General features: G+C 38.7%; 1 protein-coding gene across 9 annotated transcripts in view; it reads left to right on the top strand.

Moving 5' to 3' along the window:
• unc13bb (unc-13 homolog Bb (C. elegans)) overlaps window positions 1-19,478 on the top strand; it is a 72,315-nt gene extending 52,837 nt beyond the window's left edge. For 3 of the 9 annotated variants that reach the window (XM_088071546.1, XM_088071544.1, XM_088071550.1), the window contains 30 exons: window positions 371-486; window positions 1,200-1,363; window positions 1,924-2,074; window positions 2,256-2,324; window positions 2,626-2,715; window positions 2,970-3,107; window positions 4,137-4,267; window positions 4,466-4,551; window positions 5,630-5,756; window positions 5,908-6,004; window positions 6,151-6,294; window positions 6,838-6,915; window positions 7,228-7,305; window positions 7,504-7,524; window positions 7,983-8,036; window positions 8,181-8,216; window positions 10,021-10,035; window positions 10,190-10,210; window positions 10,373-10,399; window positions 10,817-10,837; window positions 12,126-12,214; window positions 12,318-12,464; window positions 13,293-13,413; window positions 13,541-13,594; window positions 13,754-13,831; window positions 14,466-14,613; window positions 14,851-14,907; window positions 15,132-15,224; window positions 15,343-15,502; window positions 16,959-19,478. In XM_088071546.1, coding sequence (XP_087927672.1) covers window positions 371-486; window positions 1,200-1,363; window positions 1,924-2,074; window positions 2,256-2,324; window positions 2,626-2,715; window positions 2,970-3,107; window positions 4,137-4,267; window positions 4,466-4,551; window positions 5,630-5,756; window positions 5,908-6,004; window positions 6,151-6,294; window positions 6,838-6,915; window positions 7,228-7,305; window positions 7,504-7,524; window positions 7,983-8,036; window positions 8,181-8,216; window positions 10,021-10,035; window positions 10,190-10,210; window positions 10,373-10,399; window positions 10,817-10,837; window positions 12,126-12,214; window positions 12,318-12,464; window positions 13,293-13,413; window positions 13,541-13,594; window positions 13,754-13,831; window positions 14,466-14,613; window positions 14,851-14,907; window positions 15,132-15,224; window positions 15,343-15,502; window positions 16,959-17,244 — 2,897 coding nt within the window. In that variant the 3' untranslated portion in view covers window positions 17,245-19,478. Of the gene's footprint in view, window positions 1-370; window positions 487-1,199; window positions 1,364-1,923; window positions 2,075-2,255; window positions 2,325-2,625; window positions 2,716-2,969; window positions 3,108-4,136; window positions 4,268-4,465; window positions 4,552-5,629; window positions 5,757-5,907; window positions 6,005-6,150; window positions 6,295-6,837; window positions 6,916-7,227; window positions 7,306-7,503; window positions 7,525-7,982; window positions 8,037-8,180; window positions 8,217-9,410; window positions 10,036-10,189; window positions 10,211-10,372; window positions 10,400-10,816; window positions 10,838-12,125; window positions 12,215-12,317; window positions 12,465-13,292; window positions 13,414-13,540; window positions 13,595-13,753; window positions 13,832-14,465; window positions 14,614-14,850; window positions 14,908-15,131; window positions 15,225-15,342; window positions 15,503-16,958 lie in introns of those variants that run through there. The other 6 variants (XM_088071548.1, XM_088071551.1, XM_088071552.1 and 3 more) reach the window with 4 other exon arrangements.
• Window positions 19,479-19,530: the final 52 nt, after the last annotated feature.

The raw sequence follows: 19,530 nt of genomic DNA, 5'->3' as shown, positions 1-19,530 counted from the left end.
ATGATGTGCCTGTCAGGGCAAATAGCAGGGGTGAGCCGCCAAGCACTCCACCTCCAGAGAAGCTCTGGCTCAAGTGTCTTTAGTGATCAAGCACGGATCCATACAGCCCACTGCCATTGTCTCCCCCTCTGTCAGCTGAAGGACTTCTATTAGCGTTGCCCGCTCTGCTCTGCCATCAAACTGCAGAAACAGAACCCCCTACAATAGAACTGCCACGTTAATAGTCTGTAATTAGTGTTGTGTTAGCAGACCTGGTTCTGTGTGCCTCCTTGCCACACATTTAAATTGGAGTTATGAATCAAGAGCGTGTGTACGTGTGTGTGTTTGCACGGATGTGTTTTTGCATGACTGCTTTTGTGTTAAATTACAGAGAAGAGGACAGACAAGTCAGCCGTGTCGGGTGCCATTCGCCTCCAAATCAACGTGGAGATCAAAGGAGAGGAAAAAGTGGCTCCGTATCACGTGCAGTACACCTGTTTGCACGAGGTATTTGATTGTGTGGAAGACATGGGCTGTGCTTCCATTTATAACCTGAACTAGGGCTGCTAGACTATGGCAAAAGTCATAAAAAAAGAATAATTTCGCTCAGTATTGAAATCACAATTATTAACATGATTACTCATAATATGAAAACATTGTGCATTTTGATCTTCAAAAAATCTTGCAGATTGTAATGAATTTAGAATATAATTCAGCTGTAGGTGGCACATTGGCCATAACTCTTACTGTTAAAGGGTTTTGAACACTGCAGGAAAATAACTCACCTTCCAGTTTGTTTTTGTCTCATTCCACTTATTAAAGGTAACCACATTTTGGTGATGAATGAAATGTTAGCAGCCATACCGAGAGCTTCGTCTTCTATCTTAATGAGAGCTCATCAGGCTGCGCCTGCTGTGGTCGTGGTGGAAGTGGGTTATTTTTTTTAGAAGTAAAGTCATCGGAGGGTCTGAAAAAGTCTGAAAAATCACAAAGATGCTCTTGTAGAGATTATATAAAACAACCTTTACCTTGAAAAACCAATCCAAATCAAATTTAAAAGAGGGTTTTAGGGTATATAACCTTTCTTTATAACAGAGACAACCCCTTAATCAGACTGGCCAAAAGGTTTTAACCTCACAAACTCTTCCTTGAGTATAGATCTCAATATACTCATCATTATTGGTTCATTCAAATTAACTCAATATTTCTACCTATTACAGAACCTGTTCCACCACTCCACTGATATGCTTGGCCAAGGTGTGGTTAAAATCCCAGAAGCTCGTGGAGACGATGCCTGGAAAGTCTACTATGATGATGTGGCACAGGAAATAGTGGACGAATTCGCGATGCGCTATGGAATAGAGGCAATCTACCAGGCCATGACGTGAGTCTGAGATTTCCAAGAGAGACATACGAACTTTCTCCTTTGCTCTCTCTCTACCTGTCCATGTATGTTACCTCTTCATCGCCCCTCCTGTTCCTCACCTTCCCTTTCTGCCTTTAGTTCTCACATCAAAGTGCCTCTCAATGCCGGCGTTGTTCTCTGTTGGCCTTCAAATGAAAGAAAATCAATTATAAATGGGCTGAGGATGGATTTGTCTCCATGAAATGTCATGCTCCATACAGATGCCTGTTAGCTTGGCCCATCATTCACAGAAAGCACACTCCAATGGGGCCATCCCTCAGCCTAAGCGCGCCAGCTAACTGATGGGCAGATGAAATGGCCATTCCTAATAGGGCTCATTAGTTTGGAAAAAAAGACCCCTGAGAGGACTAAAGGGGCTGACTAAATAAAGGCACAATTCTTCCCAGTGTATGCCCGCATTGCTTTGACAAAACCTTTTCTCTGTGACAGTGAAAAATTTGTTTGTACATATGATAAAATGGAAGTAAGAAGACGCCGCCCGGGTCTTTATGAAGCTTTCCCTGTGTTCATCTTTGCAGGCACTTTGCCTGTCTGTCGTCTAAGTACATGTGTCCCGGCGTTCCTGCAGTGATGAGCACCCTGCTGGCCAATATCAATGCCTTCTACGCCCACACAACCGCCTCCACCAATGTGTCCGCCTCCGACCGCTTTGCTGCGTCCAATTTTGGGGTTTGTATTTCTATAGCACACACACATACCCAAATGTGTCTCTCTTGCTTTCTTTGCTAGTTATACATAAACACATTCAGCCTCTCTCTTTTCTCTCTGGAGTTTGTCTTCAAGTCTTTATTCCATTTAATACTCATATATAATCTCTCATCATTTCCTTTTTCTTTTATTCACCGTACAGAAAGAACGCTTTGTCAAGCTTTTAGACCAGCTCCATAACTCCTTGCGCATTGACCTCTCGACATACAGGGTAAGATTCTGATTGTACTAAATACATAGCTCTGCTATTAATGCCAGATGTTGCTGTCAAACGTCAAAGGGGAACACCACCTGAATTAAGAATTCCAATATGCCAACATGTTATTCCCATGTCCTAGGAAAGTCTAGTCAATAGCTGTGAACATGAGCTACTTGACAAAACATAAATCAGATGTGCAGTCTTAAACAGAATGCTGCCCTGGTTAATAAGTACCATATGTCTTTAATGGTCATTGATTATAAATAATTTAGTAAAATAAATTAAATAGTTAAACTTTGTTTTTCCTTTGCAGAACCACTTTCCTGCCAGCAGCAAGGATCGCCTGCAGGATTTGAAATCCACCGTGGACCTTCTAACTAGCATCACCTTCTTCAGGATGAAGGTAGGAACAGTGTATTTTATCTTTTATTGTAGTTGCTTTCTGTAGAATCTCAGTAAATGGTTACCTTTAATTTCTAAATGGGATATGTTGCCATAGATGTGGCCAGGAATTCACCACCTCATAAATTAGATGCACAGTATTCTATGTTTTACCTTGCTTGTAAAAGGTAACCCAGTTGTCATGTACTGTACAAGTTGTAAATGAATGTCAGCATTCATTTACTTCCAATGTTGCCATATCCATCTCGTGTTCAGGTCCAGGAGTTACAGTCTCCTCCTAGAGCCAGCCAGGTGGTGAGGGACTGTGTCAAGGCCTGCCTCAACTCCACATACGACTATATCTTCAATAATTGTCACGAGCTGTACAGCAGACAATACCATCCTAATGACACGGTAAGTCACATGCTAATTATTCAACTGTGGCAGCTGCATTAGGAAGTAAAAGTGTTGCAAGGCCAAGTAAATACTTCACGTCTCCTTCTCTTCACTTAAAGGGGTAGTTTAGAACATTTGAATTGGGGTTGTATAAGGTACTTATCCATTTTCATTGTATTACATACAGTAGATGGCTGTAAGGATGCCCCATGTATGGAGAAGCAGACAGAAGTACCACAGAAACCACCTTAAGATATCAATATCACTTTAAATGTATGCCCTATTTAGGATATTTTCAGCATTTTACCTTGCTATAGACCATGCTTGTTAATGAAAAGGCCAGTAATGGCTTCACTTCCCTATCTATGCTCTCTTCAACACTACCAAAGTCCATTGACAAAAACAGTAATTTAAGCTCACTGAACATGGGAGATACTGGTCTACCACTGCCTAGATCAGTTTGTGTGTTTGAGTTATTTTTATGACCTTAGTGAATCCGAAATAACCCTTTAAAACGCTAAAGCCAAACAATAACAAATTAATTAGCTGTTCGAGGTAGCAGTAGGACCAGTAGACCAGCACCTCCTGTGTTCAGTGATGGTAAATTGCTGTTTTTCTAAATATTTTTTCTAAAATATTCTAAATATAGCTAAACTTAAATTGATTTTGATTTTTCTCTTAGGTGGGACTCTTTTAGGTGGTTAATATATATTTAACTGCTGACCCAGTCTACAATGTGTCAGTACTCCTATTTGCTTCTCCAAACTCAGGGTGTGTGGACCAACATCTACTCTACATTATATGTTGGCTATGGATAAATTACTCATACAACCTGACCTAAAAAGATCCAAAATATCCATTTAAACAAACCGATTAATCAAATCAAGACAACTGGGGACAATAATATCTATAACTGCTATATAAACTACCTCGAGCATATTTACCAGCTATTATAGTGGCTACATGTCCCCTTAAGCAGAAAAACCACTATACTGATTCTGTTTTAGTCTCTTTTTTTGTGACTGACTGTGTTCTGTTCCAATTCAGAACAAAGAGGAGCTCCCCTTAGAGGAGCAGGGTCCGAGCATCAAGAATTTGGACTTCTGGCCCAAACTCATCATGCTCATCGTGTCCATCATTGAGGAGGACAGGAACTCCTACACACCAGTGCTCAACCAGTTAGTAATTAGCACACACTCCCTTTATCCTTACTACTTTTGGAATTGCAGGAAATATAAAGACAGCTTAAATAAATGTTGAACAGTTTTCCTGATTTTCATTTCTAATGTGTTGAAGGGAGGAGGAAATGTCTTTAGTACTTTCCAGATGTTAAGAACACCTGATCATTGTCAAATTGTTACCTCTCTCTCTCTCAGATTCCCTCAAGAACTGAACGTAGGGAAGGTGTCAGCGGAGGTCATGTGGACATTGTTCGCTCAAGACATGAAGTATGCTATGGAAGGTATGGTCATACCCGGTACTTACATGTGTGTTTCTGTCGTTTCCTGTGGAGCAATACCGTAGACTTGTTATAGTATTCATAAATATTTTTTATGTGCAAGAAGTGAAGGGAAAACCTGAAGGATCAGAGGGTAAAAATGAGTCAAAGAGAAGCTCTGATAAAACTAGAAATAGCCCGAAGAGTAGAGAAATTTGGGGGTAGAATCGACGCAGTGGCATAGAGGAAGTGAAAAAATGAAATAATAACTGTGCAGGGTTTGAAAGCTGCTTATGTCTCCCAGGAGCCTCACTGTGATTTTTCTCAGCTCTACTGTACTGTACAGCAGCACCAGTCCCCAGAGGCAGTCAGCTTTTATCCCAGCCCCTGTCCTCAAGATGAGTCCTCTGCAGAGACTATCACTGTGAAATATCTGTTTCACATACTACTGCAGAGAAGTGGTGGCCCCTTCATTTTCAATCTGCATTAATATAAAAAGGGATGAAAATGTGTTCAGAGATGGAGCCCTGAGAGATTTTGCCTCAGAAGCACTATACCAAAGCATACTTCAAATTTAAGAGCTGTAGTAGTTTTCAGTAGGTCACTAAAAAGATACTCGAGTTCCTGGTTATGTTTGAGCTATTCATTAAACTTGTGCAAAACTCTTCCACGTACCTCCTATGAGCGTATCCTCAGCTCATATGAAAACAGCTGCAGTTGCATCAGTAGCAGCAGGTAAAACCAAGTTTCACTTGAAAACATGGTCTCATTGCAGACATTGCAATTAAAGCTCAAAAGTATATGTAAGCACAAAAAGTACTGACTCGTAGGATAATTTACAAGAGTATTTGTCACAGTGATGTGACATAAAGCTGTTGGCAAAAATATAAAATAGGATAAGTCTTTGTTTGAGTCTAGGACCATTGGAGGACAAACACACATATGGGTATGTGAGTTTTGTTTTAAGACATAGTTTAAAAGAAAAGTGAATCCATCTTATAGTTTTAAAATTAGGATTATTTTTGGTGTGGGTGAAACGAAGATGAAAGTTGCACAGACTCATTAGAACGCTCACTGGCGATTCATCTCTTTGTGTATGTAGAGCACGAGAAGCACAGGCTGTGTAAGAGCACTGACTACATGAACCTGCACTTCAAGGTCAAGTGGCTTTACAATGAATATGTCAAGGAGCTGCCAAACTTTAAAGGCGTCGTTCCTGACTACCCATCGTAAGTGCTTTCACTTGTTCAATCATTTTTGAAAAGCTTCTTTTTGATTATCAAATTGGCTGATAACGAAGGTAGTGCTAGGGATATGATACCAATAAAATAAAGATAAATTTAGAGAAATAACTCAGGATGTCTTTATTTTCCCTTGCAGATGGTTCCTACAATTTGTGCTACAGTGGTTGGATGAAAATGAGGATGTATCTATGGAATTTATGCATGGAGCCTTAGAGAGAGACAAGAAAGACGGAGTAAGACAATCAAAATCCATTTCTTTCCACATAATATTAGCAAATGAGCTTCGGAAGTTCTTTTATAGCATGTATTTTTTAACTCTTATAACTAAGTCTTGTTTATGTATTGGTGTTTTTCCCATTGCCACTCTACTACATCTCAGTTCCAGCAGACATCTGAGCACGCTCTGTTCTCCTGCTCTGTGGTGGACATTTTCACCCAGCTCAACCAGAGCTTTGAGATCATCAAGAAACTGGAATGTCCCGACCCTAACGTCATGGCTCAGTACAGTCGCCGCTTTTCCAAGGTAAACCCACCTCACTGTATGGTGAAACCTTAAAACCTACACTCAGGAAAGTCACATTTTAAAAGGATTTGACTTGGGAAAACGGCAAAGAACTGTCGCTTTGAACTCACAGTAGCTTTACTACATGAAGCATGTGGATTTGGGTCTACAATTACCAAATTTGATAATGAATTGACTGTCAGTGATCATATAGCTGCAAAACAGCAACATCATTGTCTGGAGGGAAATTCACTTTTACAAAGGGAATTTGATATTTTCTCATTAAAAAGACATCTTAAATTGGACATAAAACTCCCCTCCTGGGGGACGGAGGGACAGCACAGTTTTGCGTTTTGGGATTTGCTTTCCTGCATGCCAGTGAATGTATTACTGGACATTTGGGGATGTTTCTAATCATAGTTTGGAGAGATCTTTCGGGCATACTCCCTGGAAGTGTAATGCAGTCCCCTCAAGAAAGGGTTTTATGAGAAATAAGTAATTGGATTTTAAATTGTTATAAATTTTGTTCCACACAGTTGTGTTTCTTCCCCTTTCTCTTTACAGACTATTGGCAAAGTTCTTCTGCAGTACAGTGCCATTCTGACCAAGAGTTTTCCTTCTTATATCGACAAAGAGAAGATTGTAAGTTGTTCACACTTCATCATCACACTTGTTCGCATGCCATCATCTGTGCTTTACATACTTAAATCAGACATTTTTAAATCACTGACATGGTTAGTGATAGTTAATTATCAATTTACATTTTTTGCTTCACATCCTATATAATGTGTTGTATAAATCCAATCACATTATGGAGTTTGACACCTCTTCAAAAGTTGAATTATTACATAAATGAATACTAAATACTGTACACAGCAGCGATTGCACTCAGCTGAAGACGCTGAAGAGTTCCTGCTACATGTGTGTAATCTTATATCCTTTGTTCTCTTGTAGCCTTGTGTCCTGATGAATAACGTGCAGCAGTTAAGAATCCAGCTGGAGAAGATGTTTGAGTCGATGGGTGCCAAACAAGTAAGTGTAAAGGACAAAGGAGTAGATGATGTGCTATGGCATCATACTGGTTGGTTGACAATACCAGTATGACACTGTTAATGCCTTAATGGTTCATAAAAACAAACTCACATTTGTTACTAGAGCATGGAAAGTACAGTACATATTCTCGGGGTGGTTACTTGTACAATAGTTGTATTTGTGTCTCTCGTGCATCAGATTGCAACAGAGGAAGCCCAGGTATGAACAGTCGTTTTAGTTGAAAGCATGTGAAGTAGATGGCTGATAGTGCTGGAGTGTGACATAGTCTTGACCCCTAACAAGACCAAAGTGAAAGTTATTTAAAAGGTCTATATGCGGTCCCAATGTCTGATGTGATGTTATCATTGGAAACATACGCATAGATCCATACTGACAGAGATTAGAGACTGTGCTTCCTCATAGGCTAGAGCATAATGAGACTTACATCAATTAAATCGTGTCCTCGATTAGTGTCCTTAGTGTAGCTCCAGTGAAGACGATCAATAGCTTCTCTGTCAGCTGTGACCTCCACCCGCTTCCATCCCCACCATGCCTTTGCATGGAGAATTTGATCCTATTTATTGTAGCTGTAGTGTATTTTTTTAGTAGTTGTTGGATTGTAGCTGCTAAATGATGAAGCTAAAGTTTCAACCAGTGTGTTCACTTCACCATTAAAGCAAAATGAACTGGTGGAAGAGGAGGAAGAGGAGGAGGAGGCAGGAGAGGAGGAGGTATGTGTCAATCATTGTCTGAGCAGGGCTGATACAGGCAGATATCTGTCCATATTAGAGTACGTATTTTGGTTGTTTAATCAGTTTAATGGTGTGTACTAATGTACTTTATTGACTATTTTCCTCTTTCCCTGGCTCGGACAGCAGGTCATAACTGAGGATGGGGAGGCAAAGGCTCTGGTGGGTGCTGTGGGTGATAGCAGATTAGATTCATTAATAGTAGCATGTTTTAGATCCCTCTTTAATATTTACAGTAGATTAACTGTTCTAGTGTAGTAACATTGGGATAGGATGCCATTTGTTTTGCTAGTGTTTCTTTGTAAACTAAGTTTTGGACAAATGAAAATATTGACCTGGTGATGGTGCTGAATGAGCCATCAGCAGATCACCAAATTTATCCTCGGGGGAGCATGAATGAGTGCACATTGGTGACGCCACATTCATTTGCATTTAGGGTTTTGAAGCATTCTAACTTGACTAAATTAGATTCAATAGAAAAATCCTCCAATACATTTGAATGGCATGAGTGCTATGGCACTCATAGTTAAATGCACCCACTTTTTTGTGCTTTCAAACCAAGAGAGCAAGAGTGTCAATGTAAGTTGACCATAGAAAGTCACTAAAACTAAATTCCAAATTCTGTTGTGAGCAAAGTCTGCTCTTCTCCTGCCTTCAACACACCTACTGACTGCCTGCTCACTGTGCAAGAGGAGAGGGAGAGACCATGTGCTGCTGGTAGAAGAGCGGCAGACTAGTGGCTTTTTTTTTTTTTTAAATAAAGTCCTGAAGAGAGTCTGAAAAGTCTCTAAATATAGCAAGAAAGTCGCCAAGTTGGCAACAGTGAAATGCGATATCTACCACTAGAATTGCTGCTTTCAGCTTTCTCATTCATTTTAAGTAGTTTGTGAAAAAGAAAAAAAAACTGGCTGTCCAAGTACTATTAATATTTACAATGACCTCAGTATAATATTTTGATTTAAAGGTAGCTCAACCACAACAGATCACATAAAATCCACTGGAGACTAAGTTGAGACGGTAGCTGAGTTATGCTAACCTAATTACCCTTACAGGAGTGTTTTTCCCACCTTTCTGGGATTCAGCTGACCACCAGCAAAAAATCGATCCATGGAAACTGGTTGTAGCTTTAGCAAAGGTTAACTCTGGCTCTCTAACCAGGTAGTTTTTACTTGATGTGGCCCTTCGGTTGTAGTTCTGTAGTTGGTTATGTCACTGACAGTGAGTGCAATGGTCTTAAATCAGTTTTGACCAAATATGTATTTACTGCGTTTTGCCTTTGAAGAATGTAATGTTAATTAACTAAATGTATTTTTTGGAAGAGTGAAGTCAAAATTTTGCTTTTCCTCTCTTTTCTAGCACGACAATAGAATGCTAGCGTTGCAGGCAAGTGCCCTGTATATGCAAACATGTTTTTTAATGCATGTCTGCATATATTGAATATGTTCATCTCTGCAAATTAAATATTGCAACACTTTTTTTTCATGAAATGGAGGAGGAGAAATCATCTTCAGTACAAATTTTCTTGAATATGCTTGTGGTAATGAGGCTTAATGGTGTTGTGTTGTCTTTTCACTGCCACTCCTAGTTTGAGGAGAGTGAGGAGGAGGAGGAAGTAGGGGAAGAAGGGGAAGAAGGGGAGAAAAATGGGTTTGAGGTTTGTTGCAGTCTAAAGCGGTTTTATCATTCAAGCCCAAGTCATTCTGCCCTGTGTTTCCTATTCACAGCAACATCAAAATGATACTCAGTCCTTTTCAAACAAAACATCACTGTCATGGTGGAGTTTATTGTATGAAGTTTGAATCACATCATCTGTGGTGATTTCTACCTTGAATTTACCCCTGACCTTTCCACCAAACTGGTCACTCATTTTTCCTAAAACAAAGGTTATTCACAAACATCTTGTCTGTTTCTTTTCTTTAATTTGTATTTTCTTTGTATTTCTTTTTTTTTTTTTTTTTTGCAATAGACTGAAACGGAGAAGGTGGGTGTTTGTTTTAGAAATACAGCATTTTCTTTCTAATCTGGAAAAAAAATTGCACTATTTGATGTTATTTACATTTTAATTTCAAGCAATACAGATACAACAAAACCGTTTTTTCATTTTTATTTCTCTCAAAAAAATCCACCATGCAAAGATGGATGAATCAGTTGAGAAGGTATGTCACATGCATGCTGGTATCTGCAGTCACAGCACTTTGTATAATGAGAATCGATCCTCTGTAGTCATTATAACATAAATAAAAGTTCATTTCCAAATGGGAAACGACAGTTAATTGAGGATGTCTTGTGTTACCCCCCACCTGTCTGTGCTGTCATAGACTGAAAATACATTTGAAGATAAGAGGGTGAGTGTACAGACTCATGAATATTAAAATCCCTATGCTCATAAAAATATTCTCAGGCAGAACACGTTAGAAACAATCCATTTCTAGCTGCCTTTTCTTCCCTGAAGCCTTCCCTTTGTGCTGCTTGGCAGAAACGTCTCAGTCTCTCCTCACTAATGGTGTTGTGCGACCCCGACAGGCCATGATTCAAAAGGCCATTGGATCATTGACTTCATGAGCCAAACCATGGCTTCATCCATATGGCTTAGTTCCCCTGCAGGCCCTGCTTATTTAGATGATGCCACAGTATACCTGTGTTAGGTATACTGGAGATGATTCCCTTTCCTACTTGTTCCCTCACCCTGTGTTTGTGAGACTTGTAAGACAAACATCTCCTGCAGTATTAAACTTTTTTTTTCAATATGTTCCCTCCCAAAGTTGGAGACTGCTGGGAGAAAGGTGGGTTTTACTTGGATGTATGTGTTGACTTCTAAACTCTTAACGTAGTGCAATCATGCATAAAATATTAAGGATGTATGATATTGGCATGCCATTGGCATAGGCAGATATCGGTTTTTATATGAAATATTGAAATCAGCCAACATGCTGATTTCTGCCGATATGATAAACTGTTTTATTTTTGTTTGTTTTTTGTAATTGGCAAAGTGAACTTGACACAACAAAGACTCTAAGTTGAAATATTTCATCTTATTTGCGCAATTAATGAATATTACATACATTGAAAATCTTATTTATATGTATTTCATGTCTTCATCTGCTGGTGCACGTTCATTATAAGAGTATGCTTAATATGATGTTAATTCCACTACAGAGGAGACTTGATGATCACTAAAATTAAGTGGGGAAAATGGTTATATCAAAATTGATATGGGTTGTCAGACCATTGAGTTTATATATATCGGCATATCAGACATCAGCAAAATATCAAATATCATGCATCATGCATATACATCAAGGGTTCCCATAGTCATATAAAACCTGGAAAATCATGCAGGTTCCCAATCTTATTTTCCATGCCTGGAAAAGTCAAGGAATTGGCAATTGAAAATGTCATCGTTTTTTGTCATGTGTAATGTAATTGTTACGGTGACCTTCCTCGATAACTTCGTGTGACGTATCGTAGCCGCCAATTTATTTTCTGTAGCTGTTGACGAAAAGATGCTCTTATATGCATTGATGTTTGACTTTTTGATTACCATGATGTTCCTTTCTTCAGTTCCTCCCCTTGCTCTGTCTCTCTCTTTCTTTTACGTATTATGGGTCCTTGAGAAGTTATGGAAAAGTTTTGAAATTTTGTCCATGAAAATGTTTTAGAACCCTGTACATTACAAAACAACCTTTCTCTGTCATCCCTTTGGTATGAAGCCAGACAGACGGGCTATGCCGCCATGCATTTCTTGTAATTAGATGATTCTTTAAGTTATTTTGCACATTTTAGCTGGCATTTCTTAGCTTCTAGCCTTTGTGTTGAAGTGAGGCTTTTTAGGGTAATTTGGAGTATTTTGGCTAAAAGCTGCGAAAATGAATAATGAAAGTCTTTTATGAATTGCTGTTAAAGAGTGCTGTGTCCCCAGAGGCACACACATCCTCTGTCAAGAATATTTTCTCTGCATTGTCAAGTTTTTGGGTTGAGTTGACATATTTTGAACTTTTTTTAAATGCAACACCCTCAATCCTGTTCTAACAAACACACTCCTTTGATTTTTGTCTGCTTGCCTCTCTGCAGATGGACACCGAGGCCAGTGACTTACTGAACGACCTGCAGGTGAAGCTGAACAACGTGCTGGATGATCTCAGCAGTACATTTGGGAACAGGTAGCCAAATCCTGACCTAGAGACAGACACACGCTTATACTTACATTTACAGTTAAAGTAGATGCAGACATTTGTCTTGATTGATAATTTTCTTTCTTTGTAGTTTTCAGAGCCATATCAATGATTGCATGCGGCAGATGGCATCTCTGCTTAACCAGATCAAAGGACAGATCAACGCCAGCAACAAAAACCAGGTGGAGGCCGATTCTGACAACATGCTACGGCCACTCATGGATTTCCTTGATGGAAAGTGAGTGGATGAATTAAAGTATATCAGATAGTTATCCAGTGCTACACTGAATTTTTGAAGAAAATGTTTTTCTCTCATGCCTCTGGTGAACGAAGAAATTCTTGACGTATTTAAGTCATAGGAGATCGCCTTCAGCTACAACAAAACTATATGAATACATCTGTTTACAAACTCACACACAACTCTTGCAGCATCATCCAAGTCTCATTTATCTAATCATATGCTCAGTATTTTGCAAAAATGAGGCTCTTATGAGGTAGTGGACCAAAAGTCAGTCAAAGCTCTATCCGTCTCAGAATTATGCCAGCTGAATCGGATTTGGCTGTTAAATACAAACATTGGATGATTAGTTTGTTTTATATATAAAGTTTGAAAGTTTTAACAGGCTGAACGGCACGTTCAGTGTGACAGCAGCATTCATGTAATATACAAGCTAATGGCGCTAATGATGGGTCGTAAATGTGCAACATTTTTTGCCGATACTAGGCATCAGACAAAAACCAGAGAATGTATCCTATGGACTTGCAGTAAGCTGTAAATGTGTCACTTCTTCAGCCTAGAGTGCAGTCTCTCTCTCCCTATAACCAAAGATTAGCATGACACTCAAGAGCACCCAGGGTTCAGCAGTATCTGGAGACCAAAACTTCCCCAAAACTACAATGATGCTTCAAAATTTCTCTTTGTCAAGCTTGTCTAACCTAGCAACAGTAATTAAAGGGGGCATGACTTGGGATTGGTCAGTAAAAGTTAACATGCTCCGGCACTTTCTGTGGTCCTTAAGTCTTATCAGCTTGAGTATAAATGTATCTGTGCGTATGCATTTTGCAGGCTCACACTGTTTGCCACTGTATGTGAGAAGACTGTGTTGAAGCGTGTGCTCAAGGAGCTATGGAGGATCGTAATGACCAGCCTGGAGAAGACTATTGTCCTGCCACAGGGCAGCACCTTTGTAAGCTAAACACTGTTCAACATAATCAATCTAATATTTTCTTGTTTGCATCAGCTTTTGTACATACTGTTAAGGGATTTGACCTTTAAGAGCATAAATGAAATTGCACAACTCTATTTTTTTTCAGGGTGCACAGATTCTCTCAGCTGCAAAAGAACTGGGTCAGCTCTCCAAGCTCAAGGTATCATAACGCCTTCATATGTTTTACACACTAATAAGTTCCCTGCTGGGGCTCAGTGCTACCAAACTCGAAAAAGATTACCACAAAATGACTCATTGAGAATGTGAATCTATTTTTGTGGAATTAACTCATCTCTTTGCTCATCATTCGACTGTGCAGGATCACATGGCAGGGGAGGCTAAAAGCCTGTCTCCCAGGCAGTGTGCTGTCATGGATGTGGCACTAGACACGATCAAGGTCAGTTTATACTGCAGGTTTTGGTTTCATTAGGATGCAGGGTCAAATTAGCTTCATCAACTATTCATCCATGAATCAAGTACCCTGAAAGCTTATGTAAAATGGTTTTTACAAAGGAGGATTTAGCAAGGGAGCTAGATCATTTTGGAAAAATACAAAATGATTAACTCTGAGTTTTTGCTCTGTAGCAATATTATTGTAATTTACTAAGTGGGACATTTACGTGACTGTGCTGCCCTCACAAAGTGTTGTTTATGTATTGTTATACCTATTCTGAACTTTTTAAATCTTGTCCCTTGATTAAATGTTTGTCCCTTGTTTTATAATAATGAAAAAAAAAACAATACTGGAACTTGTAAAAACTAATTAAAAAACTTAAAATTTTAAAATAGTATAATCTGAAACAGGTAAGCCCACTGTGAAAACTAAAATTAAACTGAAAACAAACAAACAAACCAAAAAAAACTAAAACTAAACAAAACATTACCTCTGCTCTGTAGGTTCAAAAAAGGAATTACCAGGATATAGTAATGTTTTTACATTAAAGATACCTTTTACTCATGACATCAAGAAAACATAGTAAACCTTCAGTTTGCTCCTCAAGTCATTTGTATGCTTTCTGTTTCCTCCACAGCAATACTTCCATGCAGGAGGCAACGGGCTGAAGAAGGCATTCCTGGAGAAAAGTCCTGAGCTCTCCTCACTACGCCACGCTCTGTCCCTCTACACTCAGACAACAGACACACTCATCAAGACCTTTGTGACCACCCAACATGCACAAGGTAGGTCAGACTGGTGCCTAATGATACATCTTAACAGGGAATAGGAAGAATGCATTTCCCTCTTTAGACCAGGAGAGGGCACTATGTGTGTTTTTGATGAGCAAAGCTTTTCTCTCAATGTTCCCTCTTTTTGGTTTGTGCCTGTATTTTTTTATTATGTAAAGTGTTTTTAATGCTGGAATTTGATGACAAGTTGCTGCTGTCTTCTCTTTATCTCTTGTGCTGCCTCTGTGCCAGTGCACAATGGAAAGGGTATTAGGTTAACTCCCAATGAAAAAATACAGCCCAGCAGGGGTAGGTTCCATTGAAATCATCTGTCAGCTCTCCTTTCCTTCCTCACATGCTCTGTCTTTGTATATTTTGTCATTCTGTGCCACTAAGGTGGGTCAACCCTAATCCAACCTTTTCACCTGCATCCCCTTCTCACACTGATTCACCATTATGAATCAAAGTTTATCTTTAACCTTTGTCGGGTCAAATGTGAGCTCATTCATGTTTCTGGCTATGTGTTAAACTAGGTCCAGGCGTGGACAAGCCAATAGGTGAAGTGTCTGTCCAGACTGAGCTGCACACTCACCCTGGGAACGGGGAGCGGAAAGTTACTGTCAAAGGTCTGTTTGAGTTTTCAGAATATGATGCTAAATATGGGGAATTTTCAGTTAAGTGTTCTCATCTTCCGCTTCCTCTGTCTGTGTGTGCCTGTGTTTTGATGTGTTTTTGCATATTTAGTGATAGGAGCCAATGATTTAAAATGGCAGACATCCGGCATGTTCCGACCCTTTGTGGAGATCACCATGATCGGGCCTCACCTCAGCGACAAGAAACGCAAATTCCAGACCAAGTCCAAGAATAACAGCTGGTCTCCCAAGTTTAATGAGACCTTCCACTTGTAAGTACTGCATTTTTTTTTTAATTAAAAAATATATATATATATTTTGAGTTTTACAGTTGTTGACCACTTAATATTTGACAATCTTTTATTGAAATATTTATTTTTTGTGTCATTATTATTTTTGCTATCCAACAGCATAATTTGCTGTAGCTTTGTCTGTCCTTATATCATGTCTGTGTACAGGATACATTCAGCTGTTTGTGTGCCTTGTCAGATATTTAAAGAGTTTGACCTTCAGTACTCAACATCAGTAATGGTAATGTTCCCCAAAAACTGGCCCATGTGTAATGTTTTGCAGCTGGTTCAGGGTTTGGATTTCATACTTAAATCCAGAGCTGCAAACGATTTTTCTATTAATCAGTAAATCTATTAGTCAATGGACAGAATGTTACTCTGCAACTATGCAAAATAACAGTAAAGATATTTAAGATAATAAGTGCCTTTGCGATGCAGAAGCAATACATTTTATAGTGGCTGTATCTATTTTACCCCCAGATTTTTTTAGGCAAAAATGACAAGTTTGCTGGTTTCAGCTTCTCAAATCAAAATGCTTTTCTTTGACATGTATGACAGTAAAGTGAATATATTTTGTGTAGATTGTGAATGGCTTTTTTTCCATCTTTTGCTCATACTTTTGTTAATATTTTATGTTTACTTTGTTTTGTTTTTAAATGTACAACAACTTTTTGCATATATTACAACTTTAATAACGTGAAAAGCTTTACTAGGAACAGGGGTCACAAATAAGCCTTAGCTAGAAATTCTATATGCAATATATGACTTGTCTATTATGATGATTTGCATTGCACAGTCAAATAAACTAACAAATTAAAACATAAATAAATACATGAAACAATAAAAAAAATAGTGCAAAAGATATTAAGACTAAAAGATGAATCTATGAAATAGTTGACTGACTAATAAATGTGGAATATGGGTTGGGAATCACCAGGCCCTACAATACCATATTATAACGGTACTTAGGTCACACTACAATATCATCATGATTATAAACATTTTGTATAAAATTTTCAGTCTGTTCATCTCACCTCAACATTTTTTTTTATTCCAGCAAAATGTATCTAGTGTTATGAAAAAGCAATTGATTCTATTATTTCTGTAGGATACAAAGTTTTATCAGTATTTGCAATGTTAATTATTTATGTAATGAAAATTTCATTTGCAGCCATGCATTCATACAATTTTGTTAAGGAAAAACTATTATGATACTATGCTGTATGAATTGTTTTCCACGCCCCTAGAAAGTATATCACTTGCAGCTGTACTTAACTCTAGCACATCCACTGTAAGTCACGGTTGGGATGCTTTGTTAAGACACTACCATATCTGTGTATTTTGAAAGAAAGTTCTTGCTGAGTGCAGGTTTAATTTGACTAACCTGCTGCAGTGTTGAATGACTGAATGCCTAAACCTCTGTGTTCTCGCCCCACAGTGTTCTGGGTAAAGAGGATGGCTTCGACTGCTACGAATTGCAGGTCTGCGTCAAAGATTACTGCTTTGGCCGAGCGGACAGAGTGGTCGGTTTGGCCGTTATACAGTTAAGAGACATCATGGGGCGAGGCAACTGCGCGTGCTGGTGCCCACTTGGCGAACGCATCCATATGGACGATACGGGCCTCACCGCTATGCGAATTCTCTCTCAGCGTTCCAACGATGACGTGGCCAAGGAGTTTGTGAGGCTGAAATCAGAAACTCGCTCAGCTGAGGAGGGCAGATGAGGAGAGCAGGAGGGGGAGAGAGAGAGACAGAAGGATGGAAGGTTCTGCTGATTTCACAGCCTTTACAAAAAGCGGGGAATATCTTCCATAGATGGCCATATGGTCTCTTTCTTAGACCTTGGATGTTTCTTAGCTGCTGTCGACTGTTTGGTGGCACCTTGCAAAGATCACCGGCACACTGTCACGTTCACACTGGGTATTTTGGACACTGTTTTTGTTCCTCAATCATTCACGTTATTAACCAAGCGACTGCACAGCACACGACCACACAGACACGGGCTCACTCAACCACACTCGCCAGCTGTTTGACCACTTACTCTGTTATTTAACCTCTGTTTCCCACTCTTGTCATCAGCTAGAGTGGCACAGTGAGCACGCCACAGCCTCGAGGGAACAGAGGACACCAGGCCCCGCTGGAGGGCCAAAACGAGTTCCCACACCTCCCCAGTGTTGTTGTGCAATAACCCCACCTGAACCCCTTTGAACCGTGGCCATGTGTTTGATGCCTTACATCTGAGAGCTGTGAATGTGTGAAGTAAAAAAAAAAAAGTCTTTTGAATGCCCGAATACTGTAGCTCCACTGTTTGGTTTTAGTAAATATGAAAACACTGCATTTCTTTTTAATGACCGAATGGCTGGTAGCTAGGAGACAGTCCTAGTTTTTAAGGTCTGTTGATTATTAAAAAGTAGTGATGCTGAGGAAATATGTACAGTTAATGTTTCAGAGGAAGGTACTTCAACTAATAACCCTTAATCGTGCCCCTTAATGTAGAGGAATGATCATTTAAATGTGTGCCTTGCCATGTTAAGTTTTCCATTCTCTACTAAAGACAACAGTCATATGATCAGTGTATAATTCAAGTGGTGAACTCAACAATATCATTTAAATTACAAATGGGACCAGCAGTGTGGACAATGTATGTGAAAGGTGAACCTGTTTTGGCCATATTTATTAAGTACAAAGTCAAGTAATAGTGTAACCATGATGGTGCAGACATTTTATTTATATTTTTATACGTATTTATTTGTGTCTGTGCTTTTCAAAGCCCATGATTTAAAATGTTGTTTACTGCCGGGGTTTGCCAGAACAGTGTGTTTGAGTATTTGCACAGTCTGAATGAGGTGCTGCTGCAGCGTGTTACACATAAACTGCAGCGTAACTGAAGAGTTTCTTTATAAAATGAGATAAACGCCCTCAGTATAAAGTGACAACCTAGTATTTTGTTATGAAATTAATAACAAAGTTGTGTCCTTGACTGACAGTAGTGATCACTGTCTTTTGTTCATTTATAGTAAATTAATATTACATGTTGAACTTTCAGGTAACAACTTTATCTTCCAAAAAAATATATATATATCTGAACATTTGAACTCAAGCTCCTCAGCTGCCAAGTCGATAAGGAGTGTAGAATTACTTATGGTTTACATACATCTTCCTGCTTTGTCTATCAGTGGCCTTACTTTGGTGAATAAAAAAACATAGTGTGTATTTCTTTTTATTTATTTTTTTTTAATCCTTGTATTTGCTTTGGCCCTCAGCAATGAGGTTTTAACCACTTCTTTGCCCATAAGTTTTAAAGATACAAATAAGTTTTCCAAGTGATGTTCCTTATCATTTTCTACTTTTATCTTTGATGATATTGCAAAAGTAACTGTATCTAGACTGGGCTTTCTTTGCAGTCTGTTATATTTTGTGTTATTTGTCCACTGATGTTTTGTAAATGTTTCCCTTAAATCGTCTTTTAATAGGAATAATGTCAATTAAATGATGTTTTATGGACAGGAGGAGTTATATACAGTGCAATGTGTGCCAGTGAATTTGTTTCTAACTGATGGAAGAATATTAAAATGTAGCTTTTAAGGAAGGATGGATGTTGCTTTAATAAGAGAACTTCGACGTGTGCACATTTTTAAACCGATGACACTCTTTAGAAACCAGATTCCTCTTTGTTACAGTACATGATCCCTTGTAAATACATGTTTCATAGCCATTCTTTAATATACATGTTCCTTGTGCCAAGTTCAAAGTGTTCACTTTTTGATTTTTTTTTTTTTATTTCTGTATTTTCTAAATTTGTTAACCCTTGCACTTTCACTAAATCACTGCAATAGTTAACAAGTACAGTATATCAGTGGTGTTTTCTTTTTATTGTCACTGCTCTGAAATGTAATTGTCACCATGTAAACATTCTGATTAGTGAATTTTGTATAAAGTATTTGAGAAGTATCTATAATTTGTGTCTGTCTGCTCTTTTTCCCTAGTGCAATGTGTGTATTTCCTTGAAA

This window comes from Plectropomus leopardus, chromosome 20 (genome assembly GCF_026936395.1).
Source record: "Plectropomus leopardus strain MGB_pleo_1.0 chromosome 20, ASM2693639v1, whole genome shotgun sequence".
NCBI classification, from domain to species: domain Eukaryota; kingdom Metazoa; phylum Chordata; class Actinopteri; order Perciformes; family Serranidae; genus Plectropomus; species Plectropomus leopardus.
Note: the sequence above shows the minus strand (reverse complement) of the source record. Positions and strands in the feature narration are given on the sequence as shown.